We start from the raw sequence: 17,453 nt of genomic DNA, 5'->3' as shown, positions 1-17,453 counted from the left end.
GGCTTTGTATTACACCCCTGCAATAAACACAAACAAAAGCAGCCTCTGAAAAAGTCTTTATGAAGTATAATGTGCAGCTCAAGGGAGAACGGGGTTCAAATGACAACTCCCCAAGCTTTTTCCTTCAAGGAGAGAGTTTTTTTTCCCCAATTACAATGTATTGGTATCTTTTATCTATTTACAGCTCAGATATAATGAATCTGAATGACTGAGTTTATTAACTTTTAATCTCTCACGGCATACTTTTATGTTGTGTGGTGGTGTTGTACATACCACATTACAACAAAGATAAGAGCAAGAAGCGTCTAATGAGGCTTCAGAAGCAATTTTTTCCAGTCTGAAACTACAAAGCACCAGAAGGTTTTGATTGTGGCTGTGTACTTAGTCAGTGGTCCCTCTGAAGGGCCAACACCAGCAAGAGTACACAGTTCTTGCCTACATCCCTGAGACTGATTTTAAAACGTGAAGTTGACTTGGAAATCCCAGAAGCCCTTTAATATTTGATTTGGGAACACATTTTGTTCTTCAATTCCCCATGCGAGTTCTATTTCCTATTCATGTCTGTGTATAGAGCTCCCTGAAACCCCTCAGTGTGGAGCCAGTGCTGCAGACTTTAGAACGTTTCCCAGAAGTTGCTTCTTCTAACCCACCAGGTACAACACAGCTACATTTTTTGAGCTCCTGCTCTCTGAAGGCCAACTGTTTCAGGTGTACAAAGCCATACCTAAGCTTTGTGACACACCATCCATCCTCAAACATACACTGCTGCTCACAACAGGCTGCAATAATTCCTCCTCTTGTTCAATCACAGACACCGAAGTTGCACCCACGCAACCCCATCCTCTGCTCAGCGCTCATGCTTGATTCTCCAGGATTCATCTCTAAATCTTAGAGCTCATGAGAAACTATCTTCCAGTAATTATATTCCTGTAGAAGCCAAATCCATATATTACAACGACTTTGTTTGTAATATCCAAAGCATCAACTGCACGATGTTGCTATTGCTGCTCACAATTATTTCCTACCATTAGAAGGAACTATATGACAATGTTATTGCCATTAGTAATCCTTTGCTGTCATTGAAGCTCCTTGATGATACAGAGAGTGAATGCATGGGTCCCAGAGATACGTTCTGGTTTGTATCATTTCTTTTACATGAGAAAACTACATTATTACACGCTTGGGAGGCACTCTCTATAAACATCTGCCAAGTTACCTCATTATGTTCCTTCAAACTCCTCCTTAAAACATCCATTTGCCATGCTGCCCACAAAGACTCAACAGTACATACCGATGTTACTAACTAACCCTACCTGCTAACGGCATCACCTCGTTACCTACACCTACTCTCCAATCTCCTTGTATACTTCCATCACTAGGATTTTGAGGACGGAGCCACCTTGGTGCTCAAGTGTTGAACAGCCCCCAGCACAACCCTGGCCCAACAGTAGAGACTCAGTATGCTCAAGATCCCAAAGTAATCAACACATCTTCTCAGTGACACATTGCTAGGTGTGCAAGAAGGCTGGGATTTTCCTACCTCCTGCACATATCATCTGAATTTTTCCCTCAGTTTAAGGTCATCTACGTGCATCTGCCTCCCTGGATAGGTAGGTGTTACTGGGCGCTCCAATGTAACCCAGGCAGCTCAGTCAGCTTGCACTTCACAAAGAAATCCCAGAGATGGAAGCCCTTGAGCACACCACAAGCTTTGCCCACCCACCTTGCTACCCTGCCACCATCAGACCCCACCAGCGCTGGCCCAGCCCTCACAGTGAACCGCCAGCGAAGAAAGACAGTGCCCTGCAATCTCAGTGGTGGATAAAGAGATTTCATCCTGCATCCTCACTGCCAGCTGCATGCTCAGCTTACTGGGAGGGGTGACACTTTTTGAAAGGATTCATTCCATTGCCCTGTGCTTTTCAGTAGCGTCTCCAGAGTACTTCACTCAATATTAGCCTTGGTGCTGCCTACTGAATGATGGGTGGGGGCTGTTTAGAAACATATTTCTTTATGCACAGCAATGGGTAGGGAAGCTCAATAATTATTACCAGTGGGTTCTCTTTTAAAGTGTTCTCTTCACCTCATTGATATGCTAAAATTTGAAGCAGCAATGTCTTATTGGGGTACTCTGAATGCTTTAAGTGCTGGGCAACGCTAAACATGCAGCAGTATCACCTGCACTTTCCCTTCACTAGCCAAATAGCTCTGAAATCCAGTGACTTCACTGGTGCCCATCAGTCCAGCTTTTGCACTAGAGCTGCTGTGATTTCCACCAGCTGAGGAGCTGCCCTCCTGCTTCTTTTACTAGTAATTATAAATCATCAGCTTTCTATGGTGCTCATTACCACAGTATTTGAGTACCTATTTTTACAGGCTTGAGTAGCTTCTGTATACCATCTCATCTCATTGCAGACAGATGAGCAACCTCTCAGTCTCCCTCTGGAAATGAGCTCACCACATCCTGCACCCTCCCTATTTTTCCCTTTTGATCATGGCATCCACAGGACATATATATTATTGTTTAAAACAATATTACAAGCATGCAGTACAAACTTAACCATTTGCTGTTCTTCAAAGATTTTAACTACTTTAACAACATTGTTCAATCGTATATCGGGAGAACCAAATCTTGGAAGAATCAAGAGTCTGAAAATGCTTCCATGTGAAGCCACTCCCTGCAGCTTTGTGCTATTAGAAGCCAGAAGGGAAGGTATTGCAACAGTGACTGAATAGGTTGAACCCAACAACACAAGTGTTAGGGAAACCTAACATCCCCTTCCACATTTTGTCACAGCCTGACTCGAGCAGGTTGGGTGTATTTGCTTCCTCCTCTTCCTCTTTATTTATCCTTCCCATACCAAAACATTATATAAGAGGAAGGACAGCCTCTACAGGGTCCCAGTCATTTACAAAGCCTGGGATGTTATTTTACAGATAGGGAAACAGATATACATGGAGAAAATGTCTTGTTTAACATCACTGTAAGCAGCTGAAGTAGAATAGTTCACTAGACTCCAAGGTCTCTTCCCTCACCTCGATGTTGGTAGTTAGAGGTGCACCACGCCTGATCCCTCACACCACATGCCTCCCAGCAGTGTCATTGTTCCCAAAGCAGCACGACTCCTTCATGAGATTTTAAGAAATTAAACACCCTCCCAGTGTTTTGGAGACCCGAGATCCCGGTGCTGCTAACCTTCATCACTGTTGTCGTCCACAAGGATAATCTCCTTCAGGAGGTGAGCTGGCGTGTGATTAACAGCGCTGTGCACCGATCGCAGGATAACCGAGAGCGCTTCGTTCACAAAGATGAAGATGATGGAGATCTGAGGCAGGTCCTTGCCATATTTCAGCTCTTTGCACCTGTAGCATAAAGGGCAGAGAGAGAGAGAAAGAGAGAGGGTTAGCAGAGCACACCAGGCAGCACCTGAGCTGGGCACAAATTTAACATCCAGCACAAGACAATGGCAGACGTCCCACAGCTTTGCACAGCCAGATACCACAGCTGCCTGTACCTGATTTCAGCAAAAGACAGCAGTGACAGAGAACACCCTTTGGGGTCAGAGAGCACCAAGGGCAGGGTGCAAAGCTAGAGCTGCATTTGAACATCTGTGTACGTGTGCATGGGGGAACGCAACAAACGGCAGCCCCCAGCACTGAGAAAATGGCTTTGCCATTTGCAGCTGTGGTCAGAAATGAGTTTTGTTCTTAAACAGCACTTAGGAAATTTCTTCCCATTTGCTTTGGAATGAAATGAATATGAAATGACTCTTGGTTAGAAAGTCCTAATAAATATTTTAGCTCTCTTTGCAGATATTTCTGAACGCATTCCTGTCTCTAAAGTACCCCAGCAGAGCATTGCCATGAAGTGGTGTCTCTGCTTTTAACCTATCCTATAGCTATGAACAACAAAAACTCACAATCCTCTCCCTGAGTTTCAGAAGTAATTGTTCTACTCAAGCTGGTTTTGTGTCTGGGTATCTGCTTACACACATGTCTGCATACTGGAGCAGAACAAGTGGGAGGAGGTCCCCAGTTGCCTACCAGCCACTAGCACCCCTAAAAAGCAACATGTACATCGACACACCAGACCATGAGAGCAAGAACATTCATGGAGCAGAACTAGGGTAGTTCTGAGTGGAAGAGGTCGTCTTCCAGGTAACCCACAGCTCTCCAGGGCACACACATCGTTCCCGGAGAGTTACAGATAATGATTTAATGCCACACTTCATCCTAGCCAGAAACCTAATCTTAATAAACTACTTGCAGAAAGCAAGCAGGTGATCTTTAACTACTTCACACAACTTAAACTCCCCAGCTTTCCCAACAATACATACATGCCAAGGAAGGAGAAGAAAAAAAGCCTCCCTCCTCCCTTTCTGCGTTCATGACAGATTAGACACGCAACATTAGCAGTGTTAGCAGAATTACAATAAGCATTTATCAAGTAAATCCAGCTCAGATAAGCAGAGAAAGACCAAAGGCAGGAATGACATCTCAAGTCCCTTCAAGCTCATTGACTCTCCAACAATGATTCCGTATTTAATTGTGCTGGGTGTTTCTTAGGCAACAGCAGGCATTCTTCCAACTGCAAAAGGAGACCTGGGAGACAAAGATTTTCACAGAAACACAGCTCTTTATGAATCTTCTTTAGTTAAACAAGTATGTTGGATAAAAACAAGGCTGTGTTTCTTGATTTAACTATTGCCTACCCAAAAGAAAACCAAGCTCTCTACAAAAAGGAATGTACCCAGTGCTGAGAAGGATCTTCCAAAGGGACGATCTCTCTTTAAAGTGAATGAACAGTTGTGATGGGGTGAAGTGACAATTGACCCCGAAATCCTGCACAAAAGTCAAACTAAACTGACTGATACTAAAAACCTGCTTTTGATATATGTCGATACCTGCTAAGCTGAAGAGAAAGTGGTCACAGGAGCAAGAGCACTTCCTTTTAATCATTGCACACCCCTGGGCAGCCTTCCCCTGGGGCACCCTCCGGAGGGATAAAGAGCTCAGTTTGTGATCAAAGAGGTTTGGAGGAAAATCCAAATCGGGCCCTTTGAGGTTCATCTCCTGCTCATTCACATTCACCCTGCACCACTCTTATCATGGTTCTCCTTTCTCGATTGCTGAGGACAGGCGAACAAAGATACAGGGGAAAAGAGATAAATCCAGGGAAGGAGTGGGCACACAAATACACCCGCATTGTTCCTCTGTGCAATTCTCCAAAGGCAGGCGGGGAGCGAGGAGGAAAAGGCTTTGTAGAAACACTGCGATCCCCCATGGCTTCGTGCTCCCCGCTGCCTTCGGCCGCAACCACAGGAACAGGGAAGGCAACAATTTCAAACCAAAGTAACTTCAAATATGTCAGACGAACTCTCCTCAGTTGGTGGCGTAAAAAAACAACTGGGATGGGTGATGCTCTCTGCCTGCAGCCATGTGTTATTGGACTCCAGCCTCCTGCTCCACTGCCACAGCTTCTTACCAACAACCTAATGGGGCAGCAACTGCTCATGCACGTGTGCAGGAGAACACCTGGTGCTTCTGGGCTCTCCTGGGGCCAGGGAGGGAAAAACGAAAAATAATGCTTGAGCTCAAACATAATTAGAAGGGCCAGTGGAGAACTTGTTAGAAACAGCAGGAATAACAAGCATGTGAGATGGGAAGCGATGGGGTTTGGTTTGTTTGGTGAGTTTCTTCTAAACATTTTAAATAGAAAAGGGACTGATGTGGACGCTGGGGTTCAGCCACGCATTTCAGACCATTCACAGGCAGAGAAACAGCGGTTTGATTGTTTTTCTCCTAGAAACATCAGATCGTGATTCAGGAAGGATTTGCCTTCTCGCAGCAGGTCAGCACCCCACTGGCAGCTGGCAGGCGAGGCTGAGGAGTTGCCCATCACCCAGCTTACCTCCTGTATCCCGAAGCACAACACCTTTCCTAAGCTAAGGGGCCGCAATTCCTTGTAGCAGTGCAAGGTGGGAAGACGCGTGATGTGAAATTTCTGCTGCCTTCAGTGTTTCAAGGATAACCCAGAGAAATGGCACTGCAAAAAACAATATCAACCCTGCAGGAGCGACAGGAAGGAGTCCCAAGCATTGTGTGGGATATCTAATCACACCTGAATCATCTTCCCCCTCTGCCCACTGTTATTGCCCTCAGGTGAGAATGCATTTCCCATCTTGCCAGATAGTACCTCCAAAATTCCGGTCCCAAGCCAAAATGCTTCTAGAAATTCAGAATTCAAGTCTCGCTAATTATCCAAGAGGGACACACAGGGCCAGAGCTGGATTCTAGCGCAGCTGGAGCCCTCAGCTCAGACCGTGGGCTGGTCTCTTTGGGGACTGACAATTAATAAGATAAATGTGATTCTCCAGGGAGCTTGAGGCTAAGCAGCATGCAGGAAGCAAAAAGCAGGAGGAATAAACCTGTTGTGCTGAGATTTTTGCCAAGCTTTTCTAGAACCTGAATTAACTCCACAGCAAATCCATTCTCACGTACACTGAAAGTTTTTGGAGCTCCTCATGCCTTTTAGGAGGAGGAGCTCAGGTTTTATTTCTAATGCTCAGCTCACACTGCATCTGCCCTGCCCATGAGGTCTCAGTCCAGTAAGTCAGATTTCCAAGGGAACACGCATTCATTTGAAAACTTCAAATTAAATACGATGGAGACATCACTACAATCCATTCCCGCTGCTGCCCATGCGATTCAAGACCAGCACCTCATTTTAGATTTCAATTTGCCCACATTCTGTTGCCCATTATCACCAAAAAGCTGTCTCAGGAACTCCTCCCCACCATGTACTGGGTGCACATCTGCACGTGAACCCAAGACAGAGCTGCATGACAGAGATGCTGTGCCAGCCTATGAAAGGGCAACACCTGGCCTTCACATCTGAAAATACTCCTGATGGGAGAAAACCAACTGCAGTTGATCCCTCACAATCCTCTCTGATAGATCAGAAACACTCGACTGGTAAACGACAGAACACTACTTGCTTGCCAACATCTCTAAACTAATTAGTGCAGGTCACACAATGCTATTTTCCCCACTAAATCTTTCTCTCCTCAGTTAAACATAGGCTGGCACCTGCTTGCAGGATTTATATCAAAACATCGTGAATCAATACCAAAAAGAAACAGATCCCTTATGGTTTTGTCTCTCATTTAGATCAATGGGTTATCAGAGTAAGAGCATTTTATGTCCCATTAAATCACGCTTGACTACATCCCATTAAATCATGCTTACAAAACTCTCTAAGTTTTGAGAGGCTGGGGAAAACCTCCTAACACATGGCATTAGGTTTAATTTAAGGACCTCTCTGAGCTCTGAATGAGAAGCACTGCTTGCCCTCAAACAGGGGAAGAAGTGGGGATTACCCCACTCTCGGTCCAAGGCTCAGATACATCTTTTTTCACTTTGAAAACAGACTGATGGACCGACCAGACACCAGACCCAGCATAAACCTCTGCCTGGCACCTCCTCAGACCAGCTCCCAGTGTCCTCCCCACCCGCCACCCCGCAAGGCAGGTTCTCCAAGGATGGGAGCAGAGGCCACAGAACTACTGGACCACAGACACTGCCACCTTTCTTGGGTCAGAGGTCTTGATTCTACACAAAGCTCAAATTTGCAGTCAGAAGAACACGCAGAAAATGCATTAAACAAAATATATTTCCAGAGGACGTTTTTCACTGTGAACCTTTCACAGTTACTGCTTTATGTAAGAAGCCATTCAGAAACAAATGAAGGATGAGAAGGGGAGAGGGGGAAGGGGAAATATGGCTGGGTTCATGCTGAACAGCTTGGCGTACATCAGGCCACGTTAATCATGTCAGCCAATTCCAAAACAAAAAGAACCCGCTAAGTTTTGCTACTACGTATTTCTGTCTGCTGCAGGAGTCTGCCTGGAATCCTCCCATCATATGTTTTATGCTCAGCACACAGCTGTAAATCTACCCTTCAGTGCAGCAAGTGCAATTAGGATGTTTATTGCTGTCTCAGTAACAGAAAAAGCATATCATATCATTTAGTGCTTCGTGATCCCACAGAAAAAAATAAAAAATCACCTGGAATCACAGCAAACGCTCCTGGAGCAAGAGGAGTCCACAAAATAGCACTTAATATTTAAAGGACACATATTCCTGCTCTGTGATTTAACATGATCCACTCTATCAACCCATTAATCCATAAGGACTGTCTTTCGGGGTGCAAAGCTGTTCCACTGACCACCTAGAATCACTGTCCAGTACCAGAACCAAACTCAGTTGGTTTCTACACATTCACTCACCCAATACGAGCCATTTATCAGCACTAACGAGTGCAGCTTCTGAACAACCTGGAACACAGACAGTTCTGGAACAAAAGAGGCTCCTGCTTGTCTGATCCGTCAGCTCCAGATCAAACCATGTCAGCACAGAGCTGAGAGTGGACTACTAAGCCAACAGTGTAACTTGGCTGACTGTGCATGGAGAATCTCCTCTGACAGATGGCAGGTGCCATCAGGTAGCACCTTTCACAAAAATACCTAGTTTAATGAAAGAGACAATAATGCATTCGATTCTTTCAAAGTTTGTAAGCAGGACGACTATCTCATACTCTAAAAAATGAGCCACAGCACTCACGTATTAGTCCAGAGAGAATACTGACAGACCTGCAACTTGCTTTCCTCCCCAGATCACAAAGCAGAAATGCCCCTTAAAAAGAGAGATGCAGTAATTGCTAACCCCAGATGCTGCATCAAAGATTATATCCATCACTGGTTCCAGGAACTATCTTCCATCTTCCGCGATGTGCCTCGCTCAAGTCATCCGCTCCCGACAGCACATGCATCCATCTTGCACAGAACCTCAAATCTTACAGACCGTCACTTTCTTCCTGATTTGTGCCATTTGTACCACCTCCTTTCCTCCAGCTTCAACATAAATATGCCTACCAAAGCTTTACGTGAAGATTAAACACCATTAAGCAGAAAGCATAGCTGTCCTCATTTCCAGTGAGGAGGCAGTGACTCCATAAATCTGAAACACCTCACAGGTTAGATGTGCCCTGGTTTTCAAATATGCCCAGTGTTTTAAAGCTAAAACTTGGATCTAGATAAAAAACAGGCTTCAACAGCCCAAATGAAGATGATCCACCAATAACCAGATATTCCTAATGACACATTTCTAACAAATCATTCCTAATGCCCATTGTCCAGCCTGGAGCCATCTCTCCAACAGGACAGATGGTGCAAAGGAAGGTTCAACAACACGCGGAGGTTGTCTGTCAAGATCCAGAGGGACAAACTGAGAGGAGGATCAGGTGGTAAAGAGATATTAGAGAAAGACCAGTGAAGGAGAGGTATCTGCTGCTGCAGATGTTTTTAAATCACAATTTTATGCAAGGTAGAGAAAAACCCTAACTTCTTGCTCCCTGTGCATTAAAACACTCGGTAAAACAGTGTCGCCATCGGCTTTGAGACACATTTTTGCATTGTATGGAACCACACACACAGCATTTTGCCACAAGCTGTTCTCCTCCAGGCTGGTACCAACGCAGCACTGCCCGAGGCGCAGTTTTGACCATAAGTAGAGGTTCTGCTTGCAGATTTGACCATTTACCCTTTGGTCTGCAAATCAATGCCCCAAAGCCAATTTCCACCCACAGCTCCACCAGCACAAACCCTTCTGCAAAGGTCACTTCCAACTCTACACTCAACTCAGCTCCTCGCTGATGATGCCAACACAGCAGCAAGGGAAGCCAAGCAGAAAGTTCAAGGAATGCCAAAGAAAAACAAAACCTTCTCACAAAAGGAAGCACTCAAGCATGCCCTACAGCAAGAGGGAAGAAAAAACATGCAGAGGTCCTGAGTGAGACCACAGCACCCAAGCCAGAAAGCAGGAGCCACATCAGAGCAAAGAGAGAGAGCAACCACCTTCCCTCAAGCTGTGTTTTTATTTTTAAACACGGATCTAACCAGTAACTGGAGAACAACAATGATGGAGAGAAAGCCAAAGTCAGTGAAGCTACATCTGTGTGAGTTCTTACAACATAACAGGAGGAAAGATTAGCCTCCGCCAGCCACCCATCACTTGCCTTCCCTTGGTTTAAAGCCCTTTCCAAACAACTTGCAGCTGAGGTCCCCAGTCTGACACAAACCTGTAAGCCCTCTTACCAGTGTCCTGGTTTTGGCTGGGATAGAGTTAATTTTCTTCTCCCTAGCAGCTGGCATAGTGCTGTGGTTTGGATTTAGTATGGAAACAACATTGATAATAAACCGATGTTGATAACATACCCATGATTTCAGTTGTTGCAAAATAATGCTTATAAAAAGTCAAGGTCTTTGCTGCTTCCCATGCGCTACTGGTGAGCAGGGGCCCAAAAAGCTGGGAGCAAACAGAGCCAGGACAACTGACCCGAACTAGCCAGAGGGCTAACCCATACCGTTTAGCATCACACTCAGCATATAACAGGGGGGAGAGTTTATCAGGGGAAGGATCACTGCTCAGGCATCAGCCACCAGATGATGAGCAGTTGCGTTCTGCATCACCCAGTTTGTATAGTCTTTCATTATTATTATTTGGCTGTCCTGTTAAACTGTCTTTATCTCAACCCACAACTTCTACCTTTTTTTCCCTGGTTCTCCTCTCTCGTCCTGCCAGCAGGAAGCAGTGAGTGAGCAGCCATGTGTTGCTTAGCTGTCAGCTGGGGTTAAACCACGACAAGCAGACACGGGAACAATGAAATTGGTCTGACTGACACCTGGCACCCGTAAGGATCAGGCAGCATCATACAAGATGATTTTTGGAAGCACCCAGCCCTGCATGGCCACATGCAGGTGTTGGACTCGTTGCTTCTGCTGTCACATGGCAGAGGGTCTAGGGAGCAGAAGCCCTTCGTGTGAGCCTTGACAGGCGCCCAGGCTGATTGATGACCAGTGTATCTATTTAATAGCTACGCTGTCATTAGCTTTGACGCTACACCATTACTCATCTTTGCAGAAATGCCCTTTGGGGCTGTTCAAGACAATTCTCCCATGCTGCATGAAGGTGACATCCCTTCTACATGACCTTTTGAAATGCCAGCAGCAGGAGCTGCCGTGGAGAAAGGCAAACACCCATGGCTTGCAGAAAGCCCGAAGTTTTGAGGGCTCTGTATTGCTCCCACATCCTATGAAGTTCTCTATAACTACTGATGGGGGGTCTACTGCTCCCCTCTTTTTCTTTTTTGTATGATTAGCCATAATAAACATTCATGAACTGGGCAGACAGAAACAGGCATGAAAATCTGTGCCGGTTATGCGGTAGCACAAAATGGGCAGGGGAACCCAGATCCTACATGCCTGTGGAAGAAGGCAATTCTGACCATGGAGACCACATTTCTTCATAAAAGAACTGGATGAAGAGTTTTCAAACCATTCCTCCTCTCCTACATGCTCCAGTGGCTGGATTCCTCCCCCATCACACTGTATATTTTTAATTCTGAGCACCCAGTAGTTCCCCAATCTGGCTCCTGAAGTATAGTTATTAATCATTCTTCACTGACCATCAAACAAAATAAGTCCAGCTAACATGCTTATGTAGAGCTTATCCCTTCCTGACACTTCATTCTTGTATTAGGCTTGAGGGTTTGAATGTTTAAATAGGCAAATATTCTTTTGATTAGTGGAATAAATGATTCTTGTTACTTACTGTCCTTAAAACACTGTTAGCATCACAAAAGTGCTCAACAATGTCGGTGCAGCTTTTAAAAGGTTTTGTAGATTCTCCTATAAAACATCGTTCTGCAGCAGAGAGAGTTGAACTTAATAAGCTCATATATTTTTAAATGCCTTTCCTACAATGATATATGGAACGGCAACACTAAAGCTAAGGGTGCATAAGAGACAACTCAGAATTTCTGCACATTAAGTGGAATTCTCTGCAAAATTACCATCATATATATTACTGTTTCACTAATCTCTTAGAAAGCCAAGCTGGAGCAAACATCATTTTGCAACAAAAAGAATCATCAATACATCTCTCAGTGCCTCGGATGACGTGACCCTCTAGTTCCCAAAACCGCACTTTCAAAGCGCCCCCCAAATACGATGTACCAACTATTTTACTCCATTATAGAAACAGAGCATCATGGCTTTTTTGGTGGAGCAGGATCCCAAGACAGCGTAGAGCCTCCCCTCAGCTCCTTCCTTGCCTGCTTCTCATCAGTCCCACAAAGACAAACTCACCATGACAGCTTAGGACAGAGCAGTGCCACACCTGGCCACCCTGGACACCTCAGGGCCACACCTGGACACCCTGGACAACTACAGAAGAGCTGGGGAGCCTCAGTTTGTCAAGTCTTCAGGAGAAGGAAGCTGCTCTCCCCTTAACTAAACCACTGCTGATTTAAGCACATGATGATGTTCAAAATTAACATTATCAGTGCTCCAAATGAGGGAATGCAAAAGTTAAGTGGTCAACCCCAAGGTGACAGGAGGTCAGCGGGGCTCAGGAACAAAACCTGCCCTGCTGCAATATCTCTGACAGTCTGTTGGCCTTTCTGTTCCCACAGGTAAAGTGCATCAGACAGGGAGAAAATATAAGAGCATTTTTTTGACTGTTCTAAAACAATCCCCTCCAAAAAGAGCCGAACACTGAAAAATATCAAAACAGACAAGGTCTAAAATAACAGGCTTTGAAAATGGCTGTCTAAAGCACTTCACAAAGATGGGCATCATTGCATCAAAGCAAGAAGCACCCTGACCTCCAACGCGCTGCAGATCCTGAGCGGTCAGGCAGCAATACGACGTCTGCTCTCGACTTCACCATCAAACTGCTGAGCAGATCCTGCGTTTCCACTGAGGAAAGGCTGGCATCACGCCAGCCGGTGCTGCCAAGCAGAGGAACGCTGACTCTACTACACAGGGGCAACCAAATCCTCAACAGCTACAAGCGCGTGAGTGCTCAGATATCACAGGATGAAAAACAGCAATGTAAGACTGTAAATTCAGTGTATGTTTTGACATCATCTATTAGCGGTGTCTAGTTCCCAGGTAGCTGATCATATAGAAGCAACACCGGATGAGGCTAAGAAACATCCAGTATAAGGCAGAAGTCAAAGCTCCTTTGAGGTCAATGAAGAGAAGGCTGAGGGGAGACCTCATTGCTCTCTACAACTACCTGAAAGGAGGTTGTGGAGAGGAGGGAGCTGGGCTCTTCTCCCAAGTGACAGGGGACAGGACAAGAGGAAACAGCCTCAAGCTCCACCAGGGGAGGTTAAGGCTGGACATTATGAAAAAAATTTTCACAGAAAGGGTCACTGGGCACTGGCAGAGGCTGCCCAGGGAGGGGGTTGAGTCACTTTCCCTGGAGGGGTTTAAGGGACAGGTGGACGAGGTGCTGAGGGGCATGGTTTAGCGATTGATAGGAATGGTTGGACTCGATGATCCGGTGGGTCTCTTCCAACCTGGTGATTCTATGAAGAGACACTGCCACTGCCAAAGGACAATTTGTCGCACCCCTCTATCCGAGGTATAAGTACATCGCCATCTGCTATCAGACTAAGGCAGCTATTTTTTTGGGCAGGTGGAAATGCCTTTTTCCTGCCTTGATCACAGGTAGACCTAGACTGAACATTCAGATGGGCATGACCAGTGAAGAGCCTCCCGGACCAGTGACTTGAGTGTGGCAATCACACCAGCAAGCTCCCAGCCCTACTTGGGTAGGTTGGTATAAAACCGTTGCAGCTGTAAGCTTCACCTGCCACATTTAAAATGAAATCCTTGGTATATGGCCTTACCCTAGAGGCATCTTACTAGAATAGATCTCATGGGAACTCAAGATTTTGACATCTCAGTACACACTTAGGGCAATGAATAAGAAAAGCAGCCAATGCTTGCGCTGCCTGGAACGCAGGGTGGAACAATGCCCTCACCAGAACAGCTGGTATAAAAATGATGTACCTAAAAGGCACAACAGCTTTTGAGAGATAGCTCTTCTTTTTATAACAACAGATCCAATCTGCTGATGGGTTTATGAACTGAGAAGATGGAAAGGTTTTTAAACCTCTTCTGTTACATACAGAAATCCCTGTAGAAGTTCCTTTAGACTTGTCAGAATTCAACCAGCCTCAGCAAAGGGGGCATCACCATCTGCCTGGTCTGGCAGACTTCTACAGGGTGGAAATCACACAAGGAGAGCTCTCCAAGCCCAACCACAGCCTGCCCGAGCTGCCGCAACAGAGAGACTAAACTAACAGGGGTATCTAAAGCCTGACACACTTGAAGTCAGGTCCTTTCTCACCGTGCCACCACCAGCCTCCAAGCAGACAGACGGAGACCACAGCTTCAGGCTGTAAACACTAACCCCGTTATTAGATGCATTTTTAGGCAGCACTGGCCATGATACACTTGATATGAGCAAACACAAAACAGAAACAGCAAACTTGCGCGGAAACACAGACAGTGACGCATGATCTACACCTTCCCAACACACCCTTGTCATTTACCCACAAAAACCAGAGGTTTGGGTCTACACCTGAAAACCACACAGTAGTAAAATCCAGGAGCCTTCTTGCGCCTCCTCACCCCATGAATCCCATCTGACTTTCACTGGCTTCCCACAAGGCAAAAGGCAAAGATCTAATACAAAATCACCTCCCACCTGCACAGTCAAACTTAATCCATTAATGCACAATACCAAGACCAGGCTTTTCTCTCCCACCTGCAGCCAGGAGTTATTCCCAGATCCTGACCCAGCACATGCTCTGCTTTGTCGCAGAAAGCCCATACGTGCTTTATATTGATGCAGCTGAAAACATGGGAGGTAAATTTTTGTGTACTAATGGTGCACTGACTGGATTGAATGATTTACTCGTGATGGGGCTGCACAGCACCGTGACTACAATACAGCACGTTATAAATCATGTTGCAATCCTCTGCTGTCTACACACAGTGCGTAGAATGCACGTAGGCAGGTTCAAGCTTGCTCAAGTTTCCTTAATCCACACAGACTGATTCTCAGCTGTGACTTCCAATCACTATTGCTTTCTGTTTTTAAATCTCAGTAGGGAAGTAAAAAACTTGCATATCCTTCTGAACCGGTGACAAGCAATGCCATAAACCAAAGCTATTGATTCAAACAAGCTTCATTCATTTTCTCTTCACAAAAATAAAGTGTCAACAGGAAATGAATTGATCTTCATTTGGCTTTTGTAAAGATTATGAACAGGCTTAAAAGAAAGCAAGTGTTCAGACTGCTATTCATATTGCCACTTCCTAATCATGCTCCATTCATTGATTGCTTATTTTCGTTCCTATTTTGCTGATTCAGTTGCACGTGTCTTCTTGCAAAAGAGATTATCAATATTAAACCAATTTTGTCTACTCTATAAAGTACATGGAAGAGTAAACCTTTTCCTATTACCCGAGCATCTTAAAAGACCTAATGCTATCTGGTATACTTTAGTGTTTAGTTTACGAGAAGCCTGTGTTCTGATCTCTATTTTATTCATTAAAGACCTAAAACTCCCTGCATCTCCCCATGAAGTTTATTTTTAAAGCACTTCCCTTATTGCCAGTAACTATTTTTCCAAAGCATTATGCTTTATATTTTAGAATTAGGATATCTAAAATGCACATTACAATTTAATTCCTGAGGGATATACAGGCATTTCTAAATGCACATGACTTACTTGGCAAGCTTTAACAAGAAATGATCTGCTGTGTTGTAAAAACAGGATGTGCAGAACAGGATTTATTTCTGTGCGGGGCTCTTGTAATAAAGTTATTAGGTTCAGTCACATCTAAAAGGCATAAAGGCCAGAGTAATGACAAGTGGCACATCCACTCACCCATCTGTCCCCCTGCAGATGAGCCATTTCACACATACGGAGAAAGAATCATTGGGAAATCCTTGGCCAAAGATTTATGGAATGACCATGATTTGGGGACAGCAGGGAGAGGAAAAAAAAAAAAAATCAGCTATGAACTCAAACTGTTTCCAAGGATTTATGCTTTGTGGTGGACTGTCCTTTGAAGCAAGCCACGGACAGAAGGGCCAGCTCACCCCCACCTGAGCCGCACGTGTTCAGACCAGCAGCCTAAGACAACAACCTGCTGGGCACACAAGCCAATACACCAGATCACTTTGGATGCTGGAAAACAAATAAATGACTTCAGGACCGATACTGTCAAGATATCAGTGTTCAACTCATACCTCTGCCTGGTTTGGCTGAGAATATGCAACCTATTCAAAAAGCTCCCGTGGCAATAGAAAAGCTCTCTGCATTACATAGAAGTAGATTGGTAGCTCAGACATACAAGCTTTGATTTCTCTGGAAGCCAACTTAAAAGAAGTGTATCCAAAGCTTAATTTGCTTAATTTATTTTCATAAGTACAGTTTAGTCAGAAGTATTTATGATAATGCAGGTATTTTTCATCGCCAGAGTTCAGAAGAGCACGAAAGCAAGTTGTTAAATTATACTAATCCCATCCTCTGCCAAAGCGTGCATTTAATACTTAGGTTTACATTAGTAAATATTTTATAGCGTACTTCACAGATAGAAGTCTTCCCTGAAGCATCATGTTCCAAACTTCTAAGAATAGGGAATAATTTTGTAGTCGGGAAGGGAAAATTGACAATGAGAGGAATCTATTGCATAAAAAAAAAATTAGGTGCCATGTGCATAAATCCACAGTCACAGTGTTTCAAGATTACACTAAATGATAGTAAAAGAATCACTTAACAGCCACTGAAACTCTAGTGTTACTTTCCCAAAAGCACTTTCTTACTGACTGAGTTTAAAGAAGATCCCGGGACTCCTAAGACTCAAAGGCTTTGGACACACTCGTGACTCCCTGCACAGCCCACACGGATGTTAAAGTGCACCTGAATTACTTTCACATCAAAAGGAAAACATAGAAAGCTGCTCTATACCTCAATACAGAATGCAAATAAAAATTAAACCCCTAAAGTTTTTGGTAGGAAGTCAGACACGTACAGTTGCAGGGTGATTGTTCACAGCTCCCAGTGGAGCCTTTGCACATGTACCAGGCACCACACTGCTCGGCGCCACAGAGCTGGCTCCCTCTGAGAGCTCACAGCAGCAGGCACGAAAAATACTCAGCAAATATCAAGCACAGCTAGAACACTGAGTCTTTAGAGACTTAACTTGCCCAGTTTTCCAGAAAAGGATTACTGGAAGTCCAATAACAATATCTCCAAACATGCATATTGGCATGCGCTGAGGAATAAAGATCAATACCAGTATTTATTCAATAGCACATTGTTTGCATCAGTACTAGAACAATGCAGCGATAAAACAACTCTTTCCTCTTGTGTAAATCATCCAAAAGTCACAGCACCATCCAGGTAGGACACAGGGAGGCAGGTGGGACACAGGGTTTCCCCGGCATCAAGCAGTGCCTGCACACACAACACGGCAGCTCTGGGGAGATCTCAAGTGCCCTGATGATTCCAGAAAAACAAACAA

The 17,453-nt window shown here is 44.7% G+C and overlaps 1 protein-coding gene across 1 annotated transcript in view; it reads right to left on the bottom strand.

Annotated features, from left to right (window-relative positions):
* The window catches only part of GALNT17 (polypeptide N-acetylgalactosaminyltransferase 17), a 202,727-nt gene that overhangs the window by 123,152 nt on the left and 62,122 nt on the right, over positions 1-17,453 (bottom strand). Inside the window, exon 3 of the mRNA XM_069874228.1 lies at positions 3,197-3,363. Within this exon, the coding sequence (XP_069730329.1) occupies positions 3,197-3,363 (167 nt within the window). The remainder of the gene's footprint in view (positions 1-3,196; positions 3,364-17,453) is intronic.

The sequence above is a fragment of the Phaenicophaeus curvirostris genome, chromosome 21 (genome assembly GCF_032191515.1).
Source record: "Phaenicophaeus curvirostris isolate KB17595 chromosome 21, BPBGC_Pcur_1.0, whole genome shotgun sequence".
NCBI classification, from domain to species: domain Eukaryota; kingdom Metazoa; phylum Chordata; class Aves; order Cuculiformes; family Cuculidae; genus Phaenicophaeus; species Phaenicophaeus curvirostris.
Note: the sequence above shows the minus strand (reverse complement) of the source record. Positions and strands in the feature narration are given on the sequence as shown.